This window comes from Rhea americana, unplaced genomic scaffold (genome assembly GCF_003343005.1).
Source record: "Rhea americana isolate MKP2758 unplaced genomic scaffold, rheAme1 scaffold_89, whole genome shotgun sequence".
In the NCBI taxonomy this organism is placed as follows: Eukaryota; Metazoa; Chordata; class Aves; order Rheiformes; family Rheidae; genus Rhea; species Rhea americana.
Window position 1 is genome coordinate 1,191,467 of NW_028187077.1, and position 17,842 is coordinate 1,209,308.

The 17,842-nt window shown below is 38.7% G+C and overlaps 1 protein-coding gene across 4 annotated transcripts in view; it reads right to left on the reverse strand.

Annotated features, from left to right (window-relative positions):
- Window positions 1-17,842, reverse strand: part of AFG2A (AAA ATPase AFG2A) — a 201,908-nt gene that overhangs the window by 49,126 nt on the left and 134,940 nt on the right. Inside the window, exon 14 of one of the 4 annotated variants that reach the window (XM_085323912.1) lies at window positions 7,491-7,630. The exons of the other annotated variants lie outside the window; for them this stretch is intronic. Coding sequence (XP_085180038.1) covers window positions 7,580-7,630 — 51 coding nt within the window. The 3' untranslated portion in view covers window positions 7,491-7,579. Of the gene's footprint in view, window positions 1-7,490; window positions 7,631-17,842 lie in introns of those variants that run through there. 4 annotated transcript variants of the gene reach the window in all.

The window sequence follows — 17,842 nt, forward strand, 5'->3', positions numbered from 1 at the left end:
AAAAAAAAAAAAAAAAAAAAAAAAAAAAAAAAAAAAAAAAGGGTCTTTTCTTCCTCTCAGCAAAGTAGAGCTATCCATCACTTAACAGAGATACTTCCTGTTTTCAAGCAGTTGGGAAGGCATGACTTCCAACCCAAATACTTGGCTTGGCAAACTATTCCTGTGTTGACAGATGCTTTTATAACCACTTCATTCCACCTAAAATTTCAGTATAAAAGGAGATTTTTTTTTGAGGGAGGAGAAAGGGAGAGCAGGAGAGGAAAGAGAAGGAAAAGGAAGGAAAATACCACAATTATAACAGCTGGATGACAGAGGTTAGCATAGCTCTGACAGATGTTACCATATAACCTCAAAACGACATGTTAGAGAAAAAAAATGCAAAACCTGTTCCTTGTAGGAAAGAGAATTTTGAACTTCTGCCAAAACATTACAATTCTCTTCAGAAACTTTTGAAAACTGTAACAAAGATCTACCACATAATACAATATTTTTCATACATAACCTGTGCCTTTAGATTACCATTGCTCTGATTAAATTACTGGCACTGGATAAGATTCTTCTCAGAGAACTTATCCTCAAGYGACTAAAATACACAACAGGTCAGCTCCACCAGGACCTTTCTAATAACACCTTTCTAAGTTCTGTTTTCACAGGATTCGTTAACAGAACATGCTCTAAACTCTTCTCAAGATCGAATACTTTAGTGTGCGACAAACAGCAGCAAAAACACTTTGCACACAGGAAGGCATGTTTGAAACGCTGCATGATCCATTCTATACCACCTTTTATCATATCAGTTTTTGYATGGCTTACACTTGGTTACTTCAGCGACTATTCTACCACAAAAATTCTGATGCGTTTACCGCGCCTGTAACCAAACTTTACAGATTTACCTGTCTAACAAACTAGAGATAAATACAGTGTAAAAGAAATGCTCACGGAACAAGGKAGGTATGGGAAACAAGCTCTTTCTAAGGAAGGAAGGGATCAGCAGAGAGGTAGGCAATATCCATGAAACAAGATGCAGAAGCAGTTCCAAAAGCAAATCAAAGACTTTCAGTTATTATAGCCAATGCTGTGGCAAAGAAATTTGATTTCTGGTTTTCATTATTTGAAAGATCTCATTTCACTCTCAAAACTATGGAAGACCAGTTGAACTGATGGACTAGACAGTGGTCACAGCAGCTGCAGGCTAAGGGAGAAGACAGTCTACACAGAGAGAGAAYAAAAGCACAATACAGGATATATCACCCACTTATGCTTGAACTAGAAAATCAAAGTGATCTCTTTCCAAAACTCATCCTGAGGCTTATCTTCCAGCAAGATAGGAAGCAAAACAAACAAATCATGGTTCAAACTCCTTTCTTTAGAAGGTATAGACTTCCTGCTTCTCTAACTAGGTCCCATCCAGTTGCCTGAACACAGGTGCCTGGTGGTATTTGAGACCACCTAAGGCATCTGGGATACCTCCCTGGGGCTGGCAGGTCCTACAAAGGAGGTATTCTCCCTRCTGAAGGGCTAGCTTGCATCTAGGCAGGAGCCCACTGAGCAGAAGAAATGGCACCGGACGCCTATGTTCAGGCCACTGAATCCCACCCTTGCTTTCAGTATAGGCACAATCAAAAGACACTCTACGCATTTTTGACTCATTACCTGACAGTCCAGATGGATAAACACAAATGAAGCCTTCTCTCCCTTTTAAGAGGGCACTCTTTCATGAGGAGAAAAAAGAAACRGATGAGTATATACAGTAGGAAAGAAGCTCCTAAACAGCCTCCACAAAGCAGTAGGCATGCAGGGGAGCATCACCTGCTGTGGGACATCTAGCAGCAGACATGCAAAATGAGCCTTTAAACATGTCATGCAGCAAGGAGCCTTGCTGGGGCCAGATGAACACATCTGCTTGCTATGCTCTGGAAGGGGCTGTTTAGAAACAGCCAGATGTGGTCGATGAGGAAGTCATTGATGTAACAGCACAGGTGACATGGTCCCAGAGGTTGAGAAAGTGCAGTTAGTACAAAAGAACTGCAAGCATAACTACAAAATCCCAGATAGCTTCATTCCAGGATATTAATACAGTCAAGACACAGCCTAATTAAGAACAGCGGTGCACTGGCTGGGTCAGCAGCCAAGATACTCCGCTACAAGAAAAGGCCCCGGCAGACATGCCTTCTCTTATTATTGCAAGCAGACAATTGCTGACTTCCTCCACCCGGATGCAGGAAGGCAACCTGGTGGTTTTCTCTTTTATTCAGGCAGAAACCACTTTGTGTGCTGATCTTCGAAATTTGTGGGTGGTGCTGAGTTTACATAAATTACAGTGCTTGCTGTAGTTGCCAGCTGCAAGTGACAGATAGTGCTTGGACTCTGGGATTAAAATATGTACTTTCTAGCCATTAGGCCTGGAGCAGTACTGATGGAAGTCCTGAAATCATTCTACAGGTCTGCCAGGTGTTTATAGCCACCCTTAGTCACATTTTTTTCCCCCACACTGCCAGCAGCTGCTTCAAATATGTGCAAGGCTCTGCCAATCATTGTCCATCTGGCCTTCTCCTTGACTGTCCCCTGCTTTGTTAAGTCATCTATAATGTTCCCCTCTCTAGGCACTTCTTGATGCAGGAATTATTTTGGTCATCTCCTTTTACATATTCTGCACCCAGCCTCAAGGCAATCCTGCCATGGCAGACAGTCTGGCATCAGATCCGGCTCCATTCTTACCACATATCCTAGATATTTCCATCTTCATTTCTGGATAATTTAGGAGATTAAGTGTTGTTCAACTCCCTGATGAATCTCAGTATTTGTTATAAATTCATTCCTTTTAATACCTACTATTTCCCTAAGGCATTTGCTTTCAAAAGCTTTTAGACGTCTTTGGTGGATTTCCAGCTTTCATATCTATCTGTTAAGGTGGAAAGAAAATTTCAGTGGAAGACTCATAGATCAGTTTTAAGCTGTAGATTATCGACACCCAMATCTTCTTTATGCTGGTAAATGCAGCTGCTGTCTTGCTGATATGGAATATTATTCCTTTCTAGACATCATGTTAGCCCATATTTTACAGCCATGCAACAAGAAGATGTCTGTTTTACATATGACTTGCTTTTGCATCATAATATTTGAGTTGAAAATTGCTACAGTTCTCATTATGTGTATTTCTGTTTTAACTTAACCTTAATTTTCCTTTGTGCATCAGTGTGTGTTGGGCCTTTTGACCTTTGCTTGTGGACRACTGAATTGCCACTTAGGAACTACATTATCTGGAAAACAACTTGACTGTCATTTCTGTTAAGTAACGTCATGCATGTTCTACACAAGTCAACCTTTTCTTATCCACTTTTTTTTTTTCTTTTTTAGTTAAATGAGTAGTTGCTCCAAACAACATAGAATGAAAGACTGAGCCTCTACTTGGCACTATTGTCTGCAGGAAGRAATATTCATCTTATCAATGTGTACTTTAACCAAGTAAGCTGCACCTTTATTTAAAGCCTTGATGAGGCTATTACTTCTCGTAACGTACCCTGTCATTTCAAGATGTTACAGCCTCAAACCTGACGGACACAGTCAAATGTTAGTTTAAAATCTACATGTATAATATAGGTTATAGTAAGCAGGGCTTCTTTTTGTTCCAAGTGAATGTTTTCTTTAGTTATGGTGGGGGTTAAATCTGGTCAGCACATGATCTTCTGTTTTCCTGTACTTTAGCTGATCCCTTATTCTGCCTGAAGTAGCACAGGAGAAGAATTTTCTATCAGTGCAGAAAGCACAGTATCACACTGGTTATTGTAGTAGCTTAGTTTTTTTTTTTTTTTTTTTTTTAGTAAAAAAAAAAAATATTCTGAAAGGATATGCCTGAATAGTTCATCTTCAAACATTTCAAAACTTTTACATATATTCATCTACTCTGATTTCTTAACACTTAAGTGTCTGGAAAGCAGCCACACTTATCGTGCCACCTATGACACTATTAGGCAGAAAAGACCAAAAGAAACCACCTAAGGTTCCMGAGGTAAGTTTGTTCTTCAGATTTGGCTTCAGGTTTTGCTGTTAAATGTTGTAGAAGTTCTACTCCTCTTCAGTCTGCAGGTATCCAAAGAGGTGTGACTCTTTATATAAACAAGCCCATTCTCCATATAGAATATAAATTTTGAAAACTTTCAGTAGTTTCATAAATACATAAGTTATTGCCATACCTTAGCTGTAYATTGTCTCAGCTAAAAACAGGAATCTATTTCTCTCTTATCCTGTTGCCAACRTCACAAAATCCGATCCTTCAGTACTGCAGAACTTAACGCATTACTCAAGCAGAGAAAATACTTGATTGCACCATCATTTAAAAGAAGCCCCATGTTTTTCCTACCAAACTTCACTGGGGAGTTATTGCTCACTTACAAAGTGGAAACAGGAAATATCTCCAGTATTCACAGCAAAAGTCTTAACTTCCCAGAATTTAGCAGTGTATGACCCTGAAAGTTTAAGTGACTTGCTTGAGAGTCACTCAACTACACTTTGAACTACTAAATTTATCTTGGGTTCTAATTACTATTTGGATATAGATTTGAACTGCAGTCAATTTAACATAACCATTCGATTACTTCATCTGTTTTTTTTTTTTTTCTAGTAATACTCCGAAAATGTCATGCAGGCATGGCAATATATCATCTAAGACAATAGCACAGTTCAGGATACACTTCAGAATAATGTGCCCAAAGCCTGATATTGCCCAAGGGTAATGTGGCTTCTAAGGAGTCATCTATCTGTATTTTCTGTTTATTTAGACTTCCCAAACTGTTTGCAAACTGCAGGAACTGCATCAAGACATTCTAAATTCAGATTTTTTTTTATCTTACTTCACGGTGACCTTAGTATTCAAAGCAGTTCTTTAACAAAGAGAAAACTTGAATGGCTGCCTTCTGAATATGGACAACTCTCGAGTCCTGAGGTTAGGATTTACCAAAGGAACCTTAAACAAAAAAATCCTGCTTCACATTCATACCTACATTTCTAGCAGTGAAAGCTAGAAAGCACTGTGTACAAGTACTCTGTGTAAACATGAGATATAACTGCATGTACCCTGGAAAGAAGTTTCATCCATGAACTTAGAGGAACAGCAATGGGCCAAAACACTAAGAAAATGGAAGCCCTTTGGCTTCCTTGGGCTGCTCTTGCTTACCAGAGAGATTCCATTTTGAACTTACCACACACGAGATACCATCAGGAGTGAACCATGTGAGTCTAAATTTAGTTGCTGACACCAGACTGTGTCACAGTCATGGGACACCACTCACTTCACTCATGAAGAACTCCATTTAATAAGGACAGGGGCCCTGGTGTCCTGTAGTCAGGATGGAGACAAAACATTTAGTATCCCAAGGGCACACCGAGGATATGGGGAAATCCAAGGAAAGAAAGTAGTTAGAAGTAGAAAAAGAAACTTCAACGCTGTTTCCAAAACTAAGACCATGGCCACTATACCTGAAATTGTCAGATTAACAGAAGTGAGATGTCCAGAGGGARAGAGAGTCACAACTGGAAAATACTTAATTACTATTGGAGATATCCTTCCTCTTGAAATATACTTAACATGAAGATATATCAAGCTAAGCAGAAATTAGTGAAATCTATTTGTGAGATACTGGACTGAAATGAAGGAAAGGGTTTCTTTATTCCTCTTTTTTAAAGGAYTGGACCATGCTTCCAAATTTTGAAAAGCTTGGTACTGCTAGAATTTGGGCTAGTTATGACATTTTACTGCAGACTTCCAGGAAGGAGAAATGTACTTGGCTATGGAACACATTTCTAAACTAAATGGTAGAAACTCCACTTCTTGAAACTTTAAAACTAAACAACATGCTAAAAAGATTTCTGTGGAGAACATTCCTATATATATGCACAGCACATGATGACATTTCCCAGCAGTTACTCTTTTAATTGTTATCTGCACTTCTACAATTTTTTATCAACGCAAAAAACAGGAAACACTTTGCTTTTCAACAGGAATTACTGAAGAGATTTCCTTGTGCTGTAATTTCTGTCACAAAGGGTGCTGACTATGAGTCCAAAATTATTTTTTTAACATCAAAAAGAAGGTAATTAAAATAGGAGTTCAAGTAAGGGTTTTTTTCCTAGACAGAGTCGTGGATTGTGAATGGCAGATAGACTGATACAGCTACAACTTCACATCTACTCAAGATGAGTTAAAATTCAGTTGTTGATGCATGATTTAAATCTTCCTTTGCAAATGCACTTGGCTTAACATCKCTGCTTTGAAGGCTGATGTTTTAAAACCAATACTTGTGTAACAGATAGAACACAATTTCAAAACTCAGAGACCTTCAATTCTTAAAACATAAGTATAAAACTGCCAGCATTCAAAAGTAAGCAAATCGAAAAATGCCTCACTTTAATAACCTACACAGGTGGTGTTAAGAGCCTGCACCGGCAAATTCCCTCCGCAGCAGAAATGGTCTCCAGCCACTGCAATACCGAAAACCTYCGCCAATTTTTATTCTCATTTCTAGTATACTTGAACATAAAGCAACATGAGTGTTTCATAACTCCTAAGGTTTCCGAATTCCTGCAAGATTTGTTAGCCGCCTTGACAGCCATTCGCCCCTCTGAGGGTGCAAACGTTCCCAAGACAAAAACTGGGGAGGGGGAAACAAATCTCAAAGTTAACATCATTTTTCTTCCACCCTGCACATAGGAAAAGTTTCCAGAAAAATCCTCAAAGTTCTTGCACATGACACAGAGCCTGCTCCTGTTGCACCTACTTCACACTTTATGTTGTTATATCAGCGCAGCCCCAAGACTGACCGCAGGCTGCTCAGCTCCAGCTGTGCGTAATTACAGGGTGCTGCRCGGCGACTCAGCCTGGCCCTGGGCCACCACCTGGGACACTGCTATGGAGAAGTTCAGGGAGCTCTGAAGTGTCCTCTAGAGCACCGGGCTTCACCYGTTTTTAAACTGCTCGGATTTCCTCGCTAAGCATCCATTCAAAGGCTCCATTCAAACATGCAACTGAAGATCCGACCAAATTTTCAAATCTAGTTTTCTAGAACTCTTAAAATTTTAACATCCATTCAAAGGGAGACCGCTTGCTTGCGGGAGCGCCCGAGCCGGGCGAGCGGTGCGGTGCAGCGCGCAGAGTCAGCCCGCCGTACCTCGTGTGCACGGATTTACTTCAGGCTGGAAACGGGGGGCTTTTTTGTTTGTTTTTTGTTTTGTTTAACAAGGGCGATGGGGGGCGGCTCTGCGGGTGGCGGGAAGAGGCAGAGCCGACGGCAGCGAGGCATTCGGCCCGTCCTCTTAAGTCAGGTACGGCTGCGGGACGGGAAGCACTTACCAGACACAGGCAGGGAACGGCTAACGACCGAGTGCCCCAAGTTATTCTCGTTATTGGTGTAGCTGCGCTCYCAGCAGCACATCTGGCATTTCCTCCACAAAGAGGGGGCCAGCCTCAGTTAAAAGATGTATTGACGTAGGCAACGCACGCCCAGTAAACCAGATTTTGCCATCAACTGCAAATTGAAAATATGTTCATTTGACCAAAGACTGTTGACACGTCTCTCCTGGAAATCTAAGAGGAGGCTGCTCCTTGTCCCACGCATTCACCTTTCTTGAACTCGTGCTGTAGGCACACAAAAAAAGCCATTTTCTAAGAACTGGATTTGAATTTGTTACAGTTACTGGTATAATGCAATATTAACACTACAGCTTAGAGAATCATCCAGGCATAATGTACACAAAGTAAGCATAAATGGTTCTGGTCCAGTACCAAGATCTACCTTACTCAAAATAAAACAGTAAGGAACAACTTGCTGCTTGCTTAACAACAATAACCGCAAAAATTTATTGAACTTCCTGAAGTGAAGTACTATTTCTCGTTTCCAAATTACAACTTGATAAATTGGAATGAAATTTAAAAAGCCTCTCAAATTTCTGTTAACTGCTGTACGCAGTTAAACGGAGGTCTCAAATTATCATAATACAGCTGATATTACTATTTACATTGCTGAAATAAAACCTGATGCCTTTTAAGTTCTATCAGAAAAAATTCCCTTAACTTCTCATGTTATCTTTTTAAATTAAGACAGACAATTGGAATATCCCAAAAGATTTTTTTTTTTCAATTACATATTTCCAACTCTTTTTTCTTCAGGTCTTCCTTCCTGTGAATTTCAGCAAAGYAGCTTTAAGAGGTAACAATTACAGCAAAAATGTTTAATTACCCCACTAGCTTTTAAACAGCACCTGTGGGCATACACAGTCTTCACATGAAGTTACTTAAAAGTAAACCCACAGGAATTATTGTTAAATAATGGTATGATTATCAAAGAAAATTATTCTATGTGAGTCACTTCACATTAATTACAATATATTGTTTGAAAGGTAACGTAGATGCAGTTTATTCCACAGAGCTTTTAATGCAATTTAATGAGCAGTTCTATTAGGAAAAATGGGAAAGAACTGGACCGACACAGAGCATGTGACACAGCTCTCCCACAGACTCATGYGCCATATCTAGCCCACAGACACCAAAATGTACATCAGCATCAAACTTGGCAGGAATGGACTGARGCAATAAAACTAATGAAAATCAGTTACAGGAGACTACAAAATGGCTCTAAAACTTTGAGAAAAAAACATGCAACTGAAGATCCGACCAAATTTTCAAATCTAGTTTTCTAGAACTCTTAAAATACCCACTTTCCCTCTTAAAAATCTCTCCAAACAATGGTTTGGTTTAATGGTAGTCTAAAAATCTGAGAATGAATTCAGAATAAAAGCTATTCAAATTTCATTTATAACTGATGAGAAAATAGTACTTAGGTAGTAGAAAAGCAACTGTTAATCTCTACCACTTTCACTATTGCAGTAGGAAACCTGCTCATGCATGTGCTTTCTGTGAAGGCAGAAACCTCTCTTTTCTACAGTAGCCATCATTTTAAAATGTGATTTTATATATTTATGTTTATATATTACTCGTATGTGTATTCATATTTGCATGCATTGACCTCATTYGGAGTGCTGGTTGCTCAGTTCTATAGATTAGGCTATGGAGGAGGGTTTTCTTCAGGGCTTATTTTGTGCTGTTATTTGTGGTACTCTTCCATCATCTTCCCAAATTCCACACTGACTAATTTACTGAAGGGAGTCACTGTAACTGGGTAYACTTAGGGGCTCGAGTGTGCCCCTGCCAGCCAGTGTGGATCCCCCCCCTTTTTTTGGGGGGCACTCTGCTAACTTTAGAGCAGCAGAGAGGCTAGCTCCAGAAAACAGACAGCGGCAAGTGGCTTCCCCATGATATGAATCAGCAAAATTTTATATAACCTCAAAGGTCTAAAACGTGGGTAGCTGAATCTTGCTATATCTCATCTCCATCTCTTTCTGGCCATCAGAGAATTCCAGAATTTGGGAATTTTCTCAAACTCATTTGATGGAACTGTACGGATTACAGACAGCTCTATTCTGCTCAAGGGAATTAAATTTCAGCTTAAATGAGCTTCCTTATGGAGGAATCACAACTAAAATGAATACCAGCACTAATTGACTGGAGTCAGAGCATGGAGGAGGGAACAAAAAAAAATAAAATAAAAAGGAAATGGAAGAGCATGAAGAGAACAGAAAAAGCCAAAAAGAAGAAAATATTTTCCATGAAGATCTGTTAAAAGAGCCAAAGCAGCCAATAAGATTCATGCACACGAGTGGTTCTTGAAAGGATCTCCCGTAATTAGCACCGCAGTGTGACAGTGAATGAAAACGAGCACAAACAGCTCAAGCTAGCTGGATTTTTGCCTCCCTTCATTTTCTGGAAAAGAGTTTAGGCTAAGAACTGTTTGGATAGCAAACACCCTGGTGCAGAGGTGCTCTCCAGCGTGGCCCAAGCTGCATCCCCCGGGACGCCCGTGGTGGCTCACCCTTGAGCCCAGGCCAAGGTCCTGACGAAGCAGGCACGGGTGAAGCACCTAACCTACGGAGCCTTGCAAGCACGGGAACRGCATTTTCAAACGGGAATACTTTTTTTCTGGTGAACCGGATATTTCTTAGAAATACAAAAAGAAAAGATTGGTTAGTCAGAAAACCTTCATTTTCTATTAGAAGAATTCAGTCAGAAATGTTGATTATTAATATCAAAAATTGAGTAAAGTCTTATTCTTTTACCATAGCAGCATCTCCAACAGATTATGTGCTGTATGAGGAAAATAAGGCCTGTTTTTCTTCAGTCAGATTGCTCTGGACATTTGGACTGTTTTTCAACAGTTTTCAGGGGAAGACAAAGAAATGGTATCAAGTCCTTTCCCTGCTAAAGAGAACGATTAACGTGAAGTCAAGCCGACAGCTTTCTAGAAACAGAAATGGTCAAAACTCCTAGCCTTTTGTATCCAGGCTAGCCAAGGTCTGACCATTTTTGAAATTATTCTTGATATTTATTTGGCTATGGAAGCTATTTGCTTATATTTTACCGGAAGAAAAACTTGTTTCAAATTATTACACATTAACATGGTTTCTCTCTTAACACAGAAGTTCATAAAGAAAGCACAGCAGTCTGATATATAAGATGTGATCCATACAAACATAAAGGAAACTTAATCTGAAAGATGAATGGTGTAACAATTCCTGTTCTTTAAATTCCTTTGATAAGCACAAACTAGGACTCCTCCAGGGAATATGCCCAACCTCTCCTATTGTCTAAACATGTTCCCCTGATGTCTCTAGTATCATCTGCACATAACACACAATGACAGGTTATCCTTGTATAGTTTGACACAGCATTAGGAGCAGGACTTGGAAAGCTAGCCAAATACCTGAGGCTAAATCCCCAGCACATTAAAATTCTATTTATTATTGCCCATAATGCCATTTTATATATAAAAAATGCAAAAGGAGATCCATACGGAATTAACTGTATTGTKCATTTCTATGCTTTTTCTTTTTTCTTTGGTACATAAAAGAATTAGGTCAACATTTTCCAAAATTGCCTAATTTGCTTTATACTTACAGGGAAGGAAAAGCATTCCTATTTTTAGTGTTGTTTGGGGGAAGACAATACAAAATGTATGGGAATTTTTCTCATTTGAAAAGGAAACATAGTAGAAAAACCCTCCATCAAGYGGAATAATACAGATTTTTATGTGAAATATCAGTACAGACATCTACCACTGAAGATAATAAAGCAGCAGCAGTCTATTACGCGGCCCGCTCACCGGAGGTAAATGAAGCATACATTGTGCCTCTGGGTTTCACGCCTCTGCCTATGAAATCAAAACATGCAGAGAAACCCAGATTCTATGTGACACTTAATGTACTGGTTACAAGAGCCATCTGCTTGATTTTGCCAATCCTGACATCTGCATCAGTTCTCTCCGATTTGTTTAGCCTCTTGGCACCCCACTGCACAGATGCCCTTGCTTGCCACATTTCTACATTTCCAGGCGCCCCACTCTCACCTTTCGAATCTCTGAGTGATATGGGAGGGAAAAGAAAAACGTCAGCGAGGCCAGAATAGACCACATCCAACAACAGCTGCATTTAGGTAATTCAGCTGCCAAACTCCATCAAGCCTCTAATGAAGGTTTACTGAAAGTCTCAATATGGCCAAATCTGGACAGATTTTTCACAAGGATAACAAAAAGGACACGCATGACCCAAGTTTGAAATTTCTCCTCCCATGTACAAGAAGTGACAGAGTTTCTCAACCAAACCACAGTATAAAGAAGAAAATAATAATAGTATAGACAAAATCAAGCAATTTGGAGAAGAAATCATTTCCTCATCAGTTTTGTCCTGAAAAATAGAAAAGTGGTATTTATGCTGACATTAAGAAAGCTTCATGCAGACAACTGCAAAGTATCGTAATGTATTAAAAGGTCTTAAAATTGAATCATTTGGTCAAGTGTTGAATAATCTGAAATATAGGCAGCACTATCCAGATGACCTGTAATGTTTCTAAACTGCATCTAGACCTACAGTTTCACTAAGAAAGGAGGAAAGTGTGTGTTACACTGCTGCAACAGATCTCTGGTCCAAAGTCCAGAGGGTCTGAGGAACTCGCCGTTCTCCAAAATGCACTTTCTTCATTACCATCCATTCATAAAAAATGCYGCCTTTGGAGATGCCACAAGGCCTTAAGTTATGCATTTTAACAGTATAATAAAAGCACGCCCACTTCAGTGCACTGCTAGAAGCTACGTGCAAGTCTCGTGACAGTTGTGTGTCCWCAGTGGTTTTGGTGTTGGGTTTAGCTTCCAGCACACTGATACTCCAGCAGACAGCTCTGGAAGTGTGTTCACATTCCACTATCTCTACTTCAAATATTTTTAAAGTTATAGTAAGTGGAGGGATGGTAGCAGATACAGATAAGTATAATGAGTCACATACCCACCTCAGGCAAAGTATTGCTTTCCTTTGATGAGGTTTAGCTGTACTTAAAGCACTTCTCTTCCCATCTCTCTGAACACAGTTACACAGGCAAATGCTTTTGAAGATTTTAAGAAGGGAAATACTTAAAATTCATAATCTCTGTTCAAGGAAGATATTACACTTGCAAAACCACCTATAAACACTAGCTATATACACTAGCAAAACCATGAATAGCATCTATACACAGGATCTTGTAACATTAAACTGATTGACAATAGTAACAGATCTTGACAAACAGTCTTGTAAATAAAACTGGTAATTTTGTCAAATCCAAAATATTTCTCAGAAATGTGTCTATTTTGATGGAAATTTTTTGAAGAGATTTTGAGGCTTCATCCTTCTGGTGAGAGAGAAGAAATGGTATATGCATGTGAGTCCAGGGCTTAAAATCTTTTTTATTGACATTTTTCTTCCTATTTAAGGTATAAATAAGTCAGAATGGCATGTCACAGCCATAAAAAACAAAATATCAGCTTATATATTTGAGATGGAGTTCATCTGGCTAAATGTAGATACCTTATTTCCAGTTAACCACCCTCTGTGTGACTCATAGTCAGGGGAGTCCCAGGTGTAATTCATTTTTTCCTAAATTAGATATCTAAACACAAAGTGATTAATGCCCTAAAATATCTAATAGTCTATGTCTACAGTCTGTGACTACAAAAACGCAATGGCTATAAGGGAATCAGGTTGATTATCTAGGCTGAATCCCTTTCTGCCCCTCAATGTTCAAGTCAAATAACAAAGAACTTACTATCCATAAACAAAAGATTAATTCCACCACTTTATGATGAATGCAAGAATATAAGGAGAATATACATTTTTTTTTTTTTAAACTTTCATCATCATCATTATAAACCCCAGGGAAATAAGTAAGAAAAACCCAAACCATTTAGCAGTACATGCACTTGCACTAATAAAATTGTCATCTTATTTGTGCACACCTTAATACTTATCCTACAGAATAATATAAGCCCCAGGACAGTGAAGTACAATACACAATGAACAGCATAACATAGGCAAACTAAGAACAAACTCTGTTGAATTATTTTGCTTTGTGCAGTCACTAAATCAATGCATACAATTCAGCTCTCACAGGGTTTTTCTCATTTGATTTCGATTTTTACTCATCAGTTCTCTTAAACAACTGCTCTACTCAGTTTAAAGGACATTCTCTACGGTGGCTTAATTAAGAAAATTCAGCTAAACACAAATACTATGTAATAGGTTATGAAAACATACACAAACATGAAGGGTGTTCTGAGGATGGAAGAATATTTGGATCAGGAAAGAAATACTGGAAAGATTCAGAAAGAAAGAAGTTATTAAGCTGCTATATTAGCTGCTAGCGTTTTACAAACGTTGTGCACCTCATAACATTTTGCCTTGTATTGCTTCTAGTCCTCTAGGAGCTACTCAAAGCACTTTTCAGCCCCTAGCAAGGTCTTAACATTTGCCACTACAGAGACCCTGAGGTTGTTAAAGAATTTGTAGCAACACTTGTTCTGTTTTTTTACAGGCTGATTTTTGAATAAGACACCAACTTTCATGTAGCCTCTCCAACCTGAAGTAGCATCTCACCAAGTCTGCAATATTTTGGTGCAGGCAAAGAAAATTATTTTATATACTTGAATCATTAAATGATTAAAAAAAACACCCCACAAAAACTAATTAACATCAGAACATGATTTAAGACCAAGCAAGAAACATCAAAAGACATTACAACATTGTCTGATGCTCCTCTCTTGGCAACATGCCTTCCCCAATTTCACAAACAGAGAGAAAACAAATGTTTCCAGTTTCACGTATGCTCACATACTGCTGGCTAAGCGAGGCCAGATCCTTCTCTGTTAACTACATTGGTATGCCTTAGCTGCCAACTGGCTTGGAATATTTCTGAAAAATAGGAGGTTCCTCCTGTAGCAATGCCTAGATAATGAGGGCCGATTAAAGAGGAAAACATACTGATTTCCAAAGGAGACTAAGCGGATATGAATGCAGTGTAATATATTATTAAGAAATTTTCTTCTGTATAGGCAACCATAGAACATAAAGTTCTCTTGAAGGAGTACAGTAAAAAGCACACAAAAAGTACTTGAACCTATGGATTTCTAGGGGCATCTAAAACTCTGGGCCTGATTCAGCAGAGAGTAAAATGAGAGTTATCTCCATCAATCGGGCAAACAAACGATAACAATGAAATGAGAACCAGCTTCTTAGYGTACCCATGCTAACTTATAGCCCACTCCCGTCTGTCTGCAGCGACTCCAAGCCCCATCACCTCCAGCAGGAGCACAGAGTGCAGGAGCGATGTGGCAGCAGGACCCCTTTAATGCTATTTCCCCTGAGATAACTAGAGAGACGGCACAGCACACAGAGAAGAAACTGCATAACTGTTTCGTCAAAATTATTCCAAGGAACTGGCAGAAATCCAAACAACACATTTTACGTAACATAACATGGGAATTTCACATGTATCAAACATTTTGAAATTATCTTCTTAAAGAAACATCTTTAAAAATGGTTTTTGATGATAAGATTGTGCATAAATAGAGTGGAAAACTAACAATTAAAGCAATACAGATACTTCCACAGCAGCAGATGTAAACATATCTCCACTGCAGGAGAAATGCATGCAGAAATTTTTCTGCAAGATTTTCTCCTTCTCCTTAAACTAAAAAAATACATTGTTTCAAAAGGACATACAACTAGCAGAACGATCAGGGAACTTCAATGAGAGAGCTGTTTTCTGAATATCCTCAAGAAAAAAAATAGTTTTCTATAAAATAATTGACAATACTGTTACTACTATTGCATGCTATCTCCTTTTCTCATCTACTTAAGTTGCAAGCTTTTTGGAATAGGTTTCTATCACTTATTTGCRCATAGGCTCCCTCGGCCATTACCATATGCAATGATAGCCTTACATGAAATGGTGTACGGCCGAGTMAATGATACTCAACAGACGCTGTGCATCTACTCCCTGACCAAATCCAAACTTTGGAAACAGTAGTTGTGACACACGCAACGACTGAGCTAAAGYGATTCTGTCCAGCGATCAGTGACGTCCCCACGTGTCATCACACGCACCATGGCAGCTGTTTCTCTTCTTTTGCACACTATGATGAACCTCAGTAATCACCTTTCTCTCTACATAAGGGAACATCCTAAGGCGCCTGTAAGCCACAAAAGTTTGGCAAACCATTTGGCTCTGTTTTAAATATTATGCAGATTATAGAGGACAGAGAACAAGTTCTGCTTCGTAAATATAATTAACAACTGTTACATCTTTACCCTTGCACTCAGGTTTTTCGTTTTAACAATTTAATCGCTGAATTGCACGACAGTGTCCTCCTCCTATTTACTAGAGATAAAATCCACACTTTTCCACAAAATCTTTGGATTCCCAGTAGTGGGCAAGATGCACACTTCCAACAGGGTTCCCACACAACCAGCTTGGTCTCCAGTATACATCACCACCCTGGAACATCAGTCAGAGCTCAGGGAAACTAATGGTCATTCAAAACCAAGGAATTCAAGCTGTGATCCAGGGAACTCATGTTATATTTTTAYATAATAAGGCCAGTAAATGGCCTTATTATATATAAAAGACCACTGCTTAAGCACTTTGGTGCTTAACCAAGGCTAAGTAAGGATTTAAGATTGATACTCTGAGAATCTTTTTACCCTTCTTTCTTTTTAGCCTTAACAGCAAATCTAATAGCACTCCAAAAATCTTACTGAGTCACACATTTGAGAATACATGACTCAGAACRATATGGGGGTGTTCCAACAAAAAATTCGAAACTTAATTGAGCGTAGAAGATACTGCATATGAGCATAGGAGGCTGCCATACAGGAAAAACATCCCYAGCTGTCTGTAAGGAGCACATGCAGTAGTGCAGTGGCAAAACTGTACAAGTAGAAAAATCTACCAGTTATCTTCGTCAATGCAGAGCTGCTGAAARAGGTTTGAACAGGCAGGAATCCCCTTCAGGAATAAATGATTAGCAGATGTTGTAAACATGGTACGGTCATGTGCAGTCTTTACTTTTGTGGKTATAATCTGGTCTTACAAGGAACCTAATGGCTTTTGGTGTACATAAAGTCTAGGACAACTACTAACCATTCAGTAAGTCTGCATAATCTATTTATGAATGCACCTTTAGAACAGAGCAGGACCTACAGGCAAGAACTGCTTAAATGTTTCAAAATAATTTTTTAGTACTTAGAATATTGTCATTGAATTTTATATTGGGTAATAGAAACAGAAGAATTTGGTGTGCAATTCAACATAYAAGTTTGTGAGTCATAAACACTGTCTCTTGATCTGCCTGGTTTAAATCTCTGTGTTACAAAACAAAACAAATGGGGAAAAAAATCAGAGAAGGTAAGACTGCAACAAGCCATGCATAAAAGCAAAAGGCTTTCAGATGCATCTGAACCAGAGACGTAGGCATTTGTTTCAAATTAAGTGATGGGTGTGTATCCCTTCTAATCAAATAACACACAATTTTTGATAGCCTGAGCCTATTGATCAGTTGATTGAAAACATGCTCTCTAGTCAAAATCAAATACAATTCCTTCAAAACCCTTYTATGCACTTACTGGTATCATATTGGAAAAAGATGTAAAAGTCAAAGCAGTTTGCTCGGGAAACTCCAAAGTCTTGAGAGTTAAGTATTAGAGAAGAAAGAATATTCTGCAATGCAAACACTCTCGTTTGCTTTGCCGTGACTCCGTCTGTGTAGACAAGAGAGTCCAAATTAATGTCTGTACAGAATGCTGATATTCTTGCTTGTGTGTGTTATATCACTCACAGGCAAAATTAATCCACTGTATGTGAGGACACAGAAGAAAAGTAGGTCTTTCATCCCAAGTTGTCTAATTGGAAGAAAGAAACCACTAGGAAAAAATGTATTTGGAGTCTGCAGGTATTTCTTAGACAAGATATAACCTCTTTCCCCAAACCAGCAACTTTAAAAGAAAGCTTTCTTTCCATATGCACCTTCTATTTTTGTACACACCCTTCTCCACTTTTTAAATAATATTTTGGCAAAACACATGAAAAATACAAAAATAATTGGATGAGTTTTGGCAAAGCTAAAGAGTATAGGGAAAATCTGTAAAACAGAACACTGGGCACATAATAATGATAACTTTGTTCTTGTATAAAACATGATTTATTCACAGCCCATTAATTGGTGTTTTGCCTGTATTCACAATTCACAGGTTTTATATAAATGTCTGCATTTCTCTAGAAATTTCAAGTCTAAAAGGCATTTCATTCCAAAATAAAAGGACACTAACATGAAGCTGTTATGTACATGTTAACTGAAATTTGCTTCAAGCAAGGTGTGACCTGGAACAATTAAGTGTACCTGTTGCATTTCTCTGAAGAGATGCCAACCTCAACCAG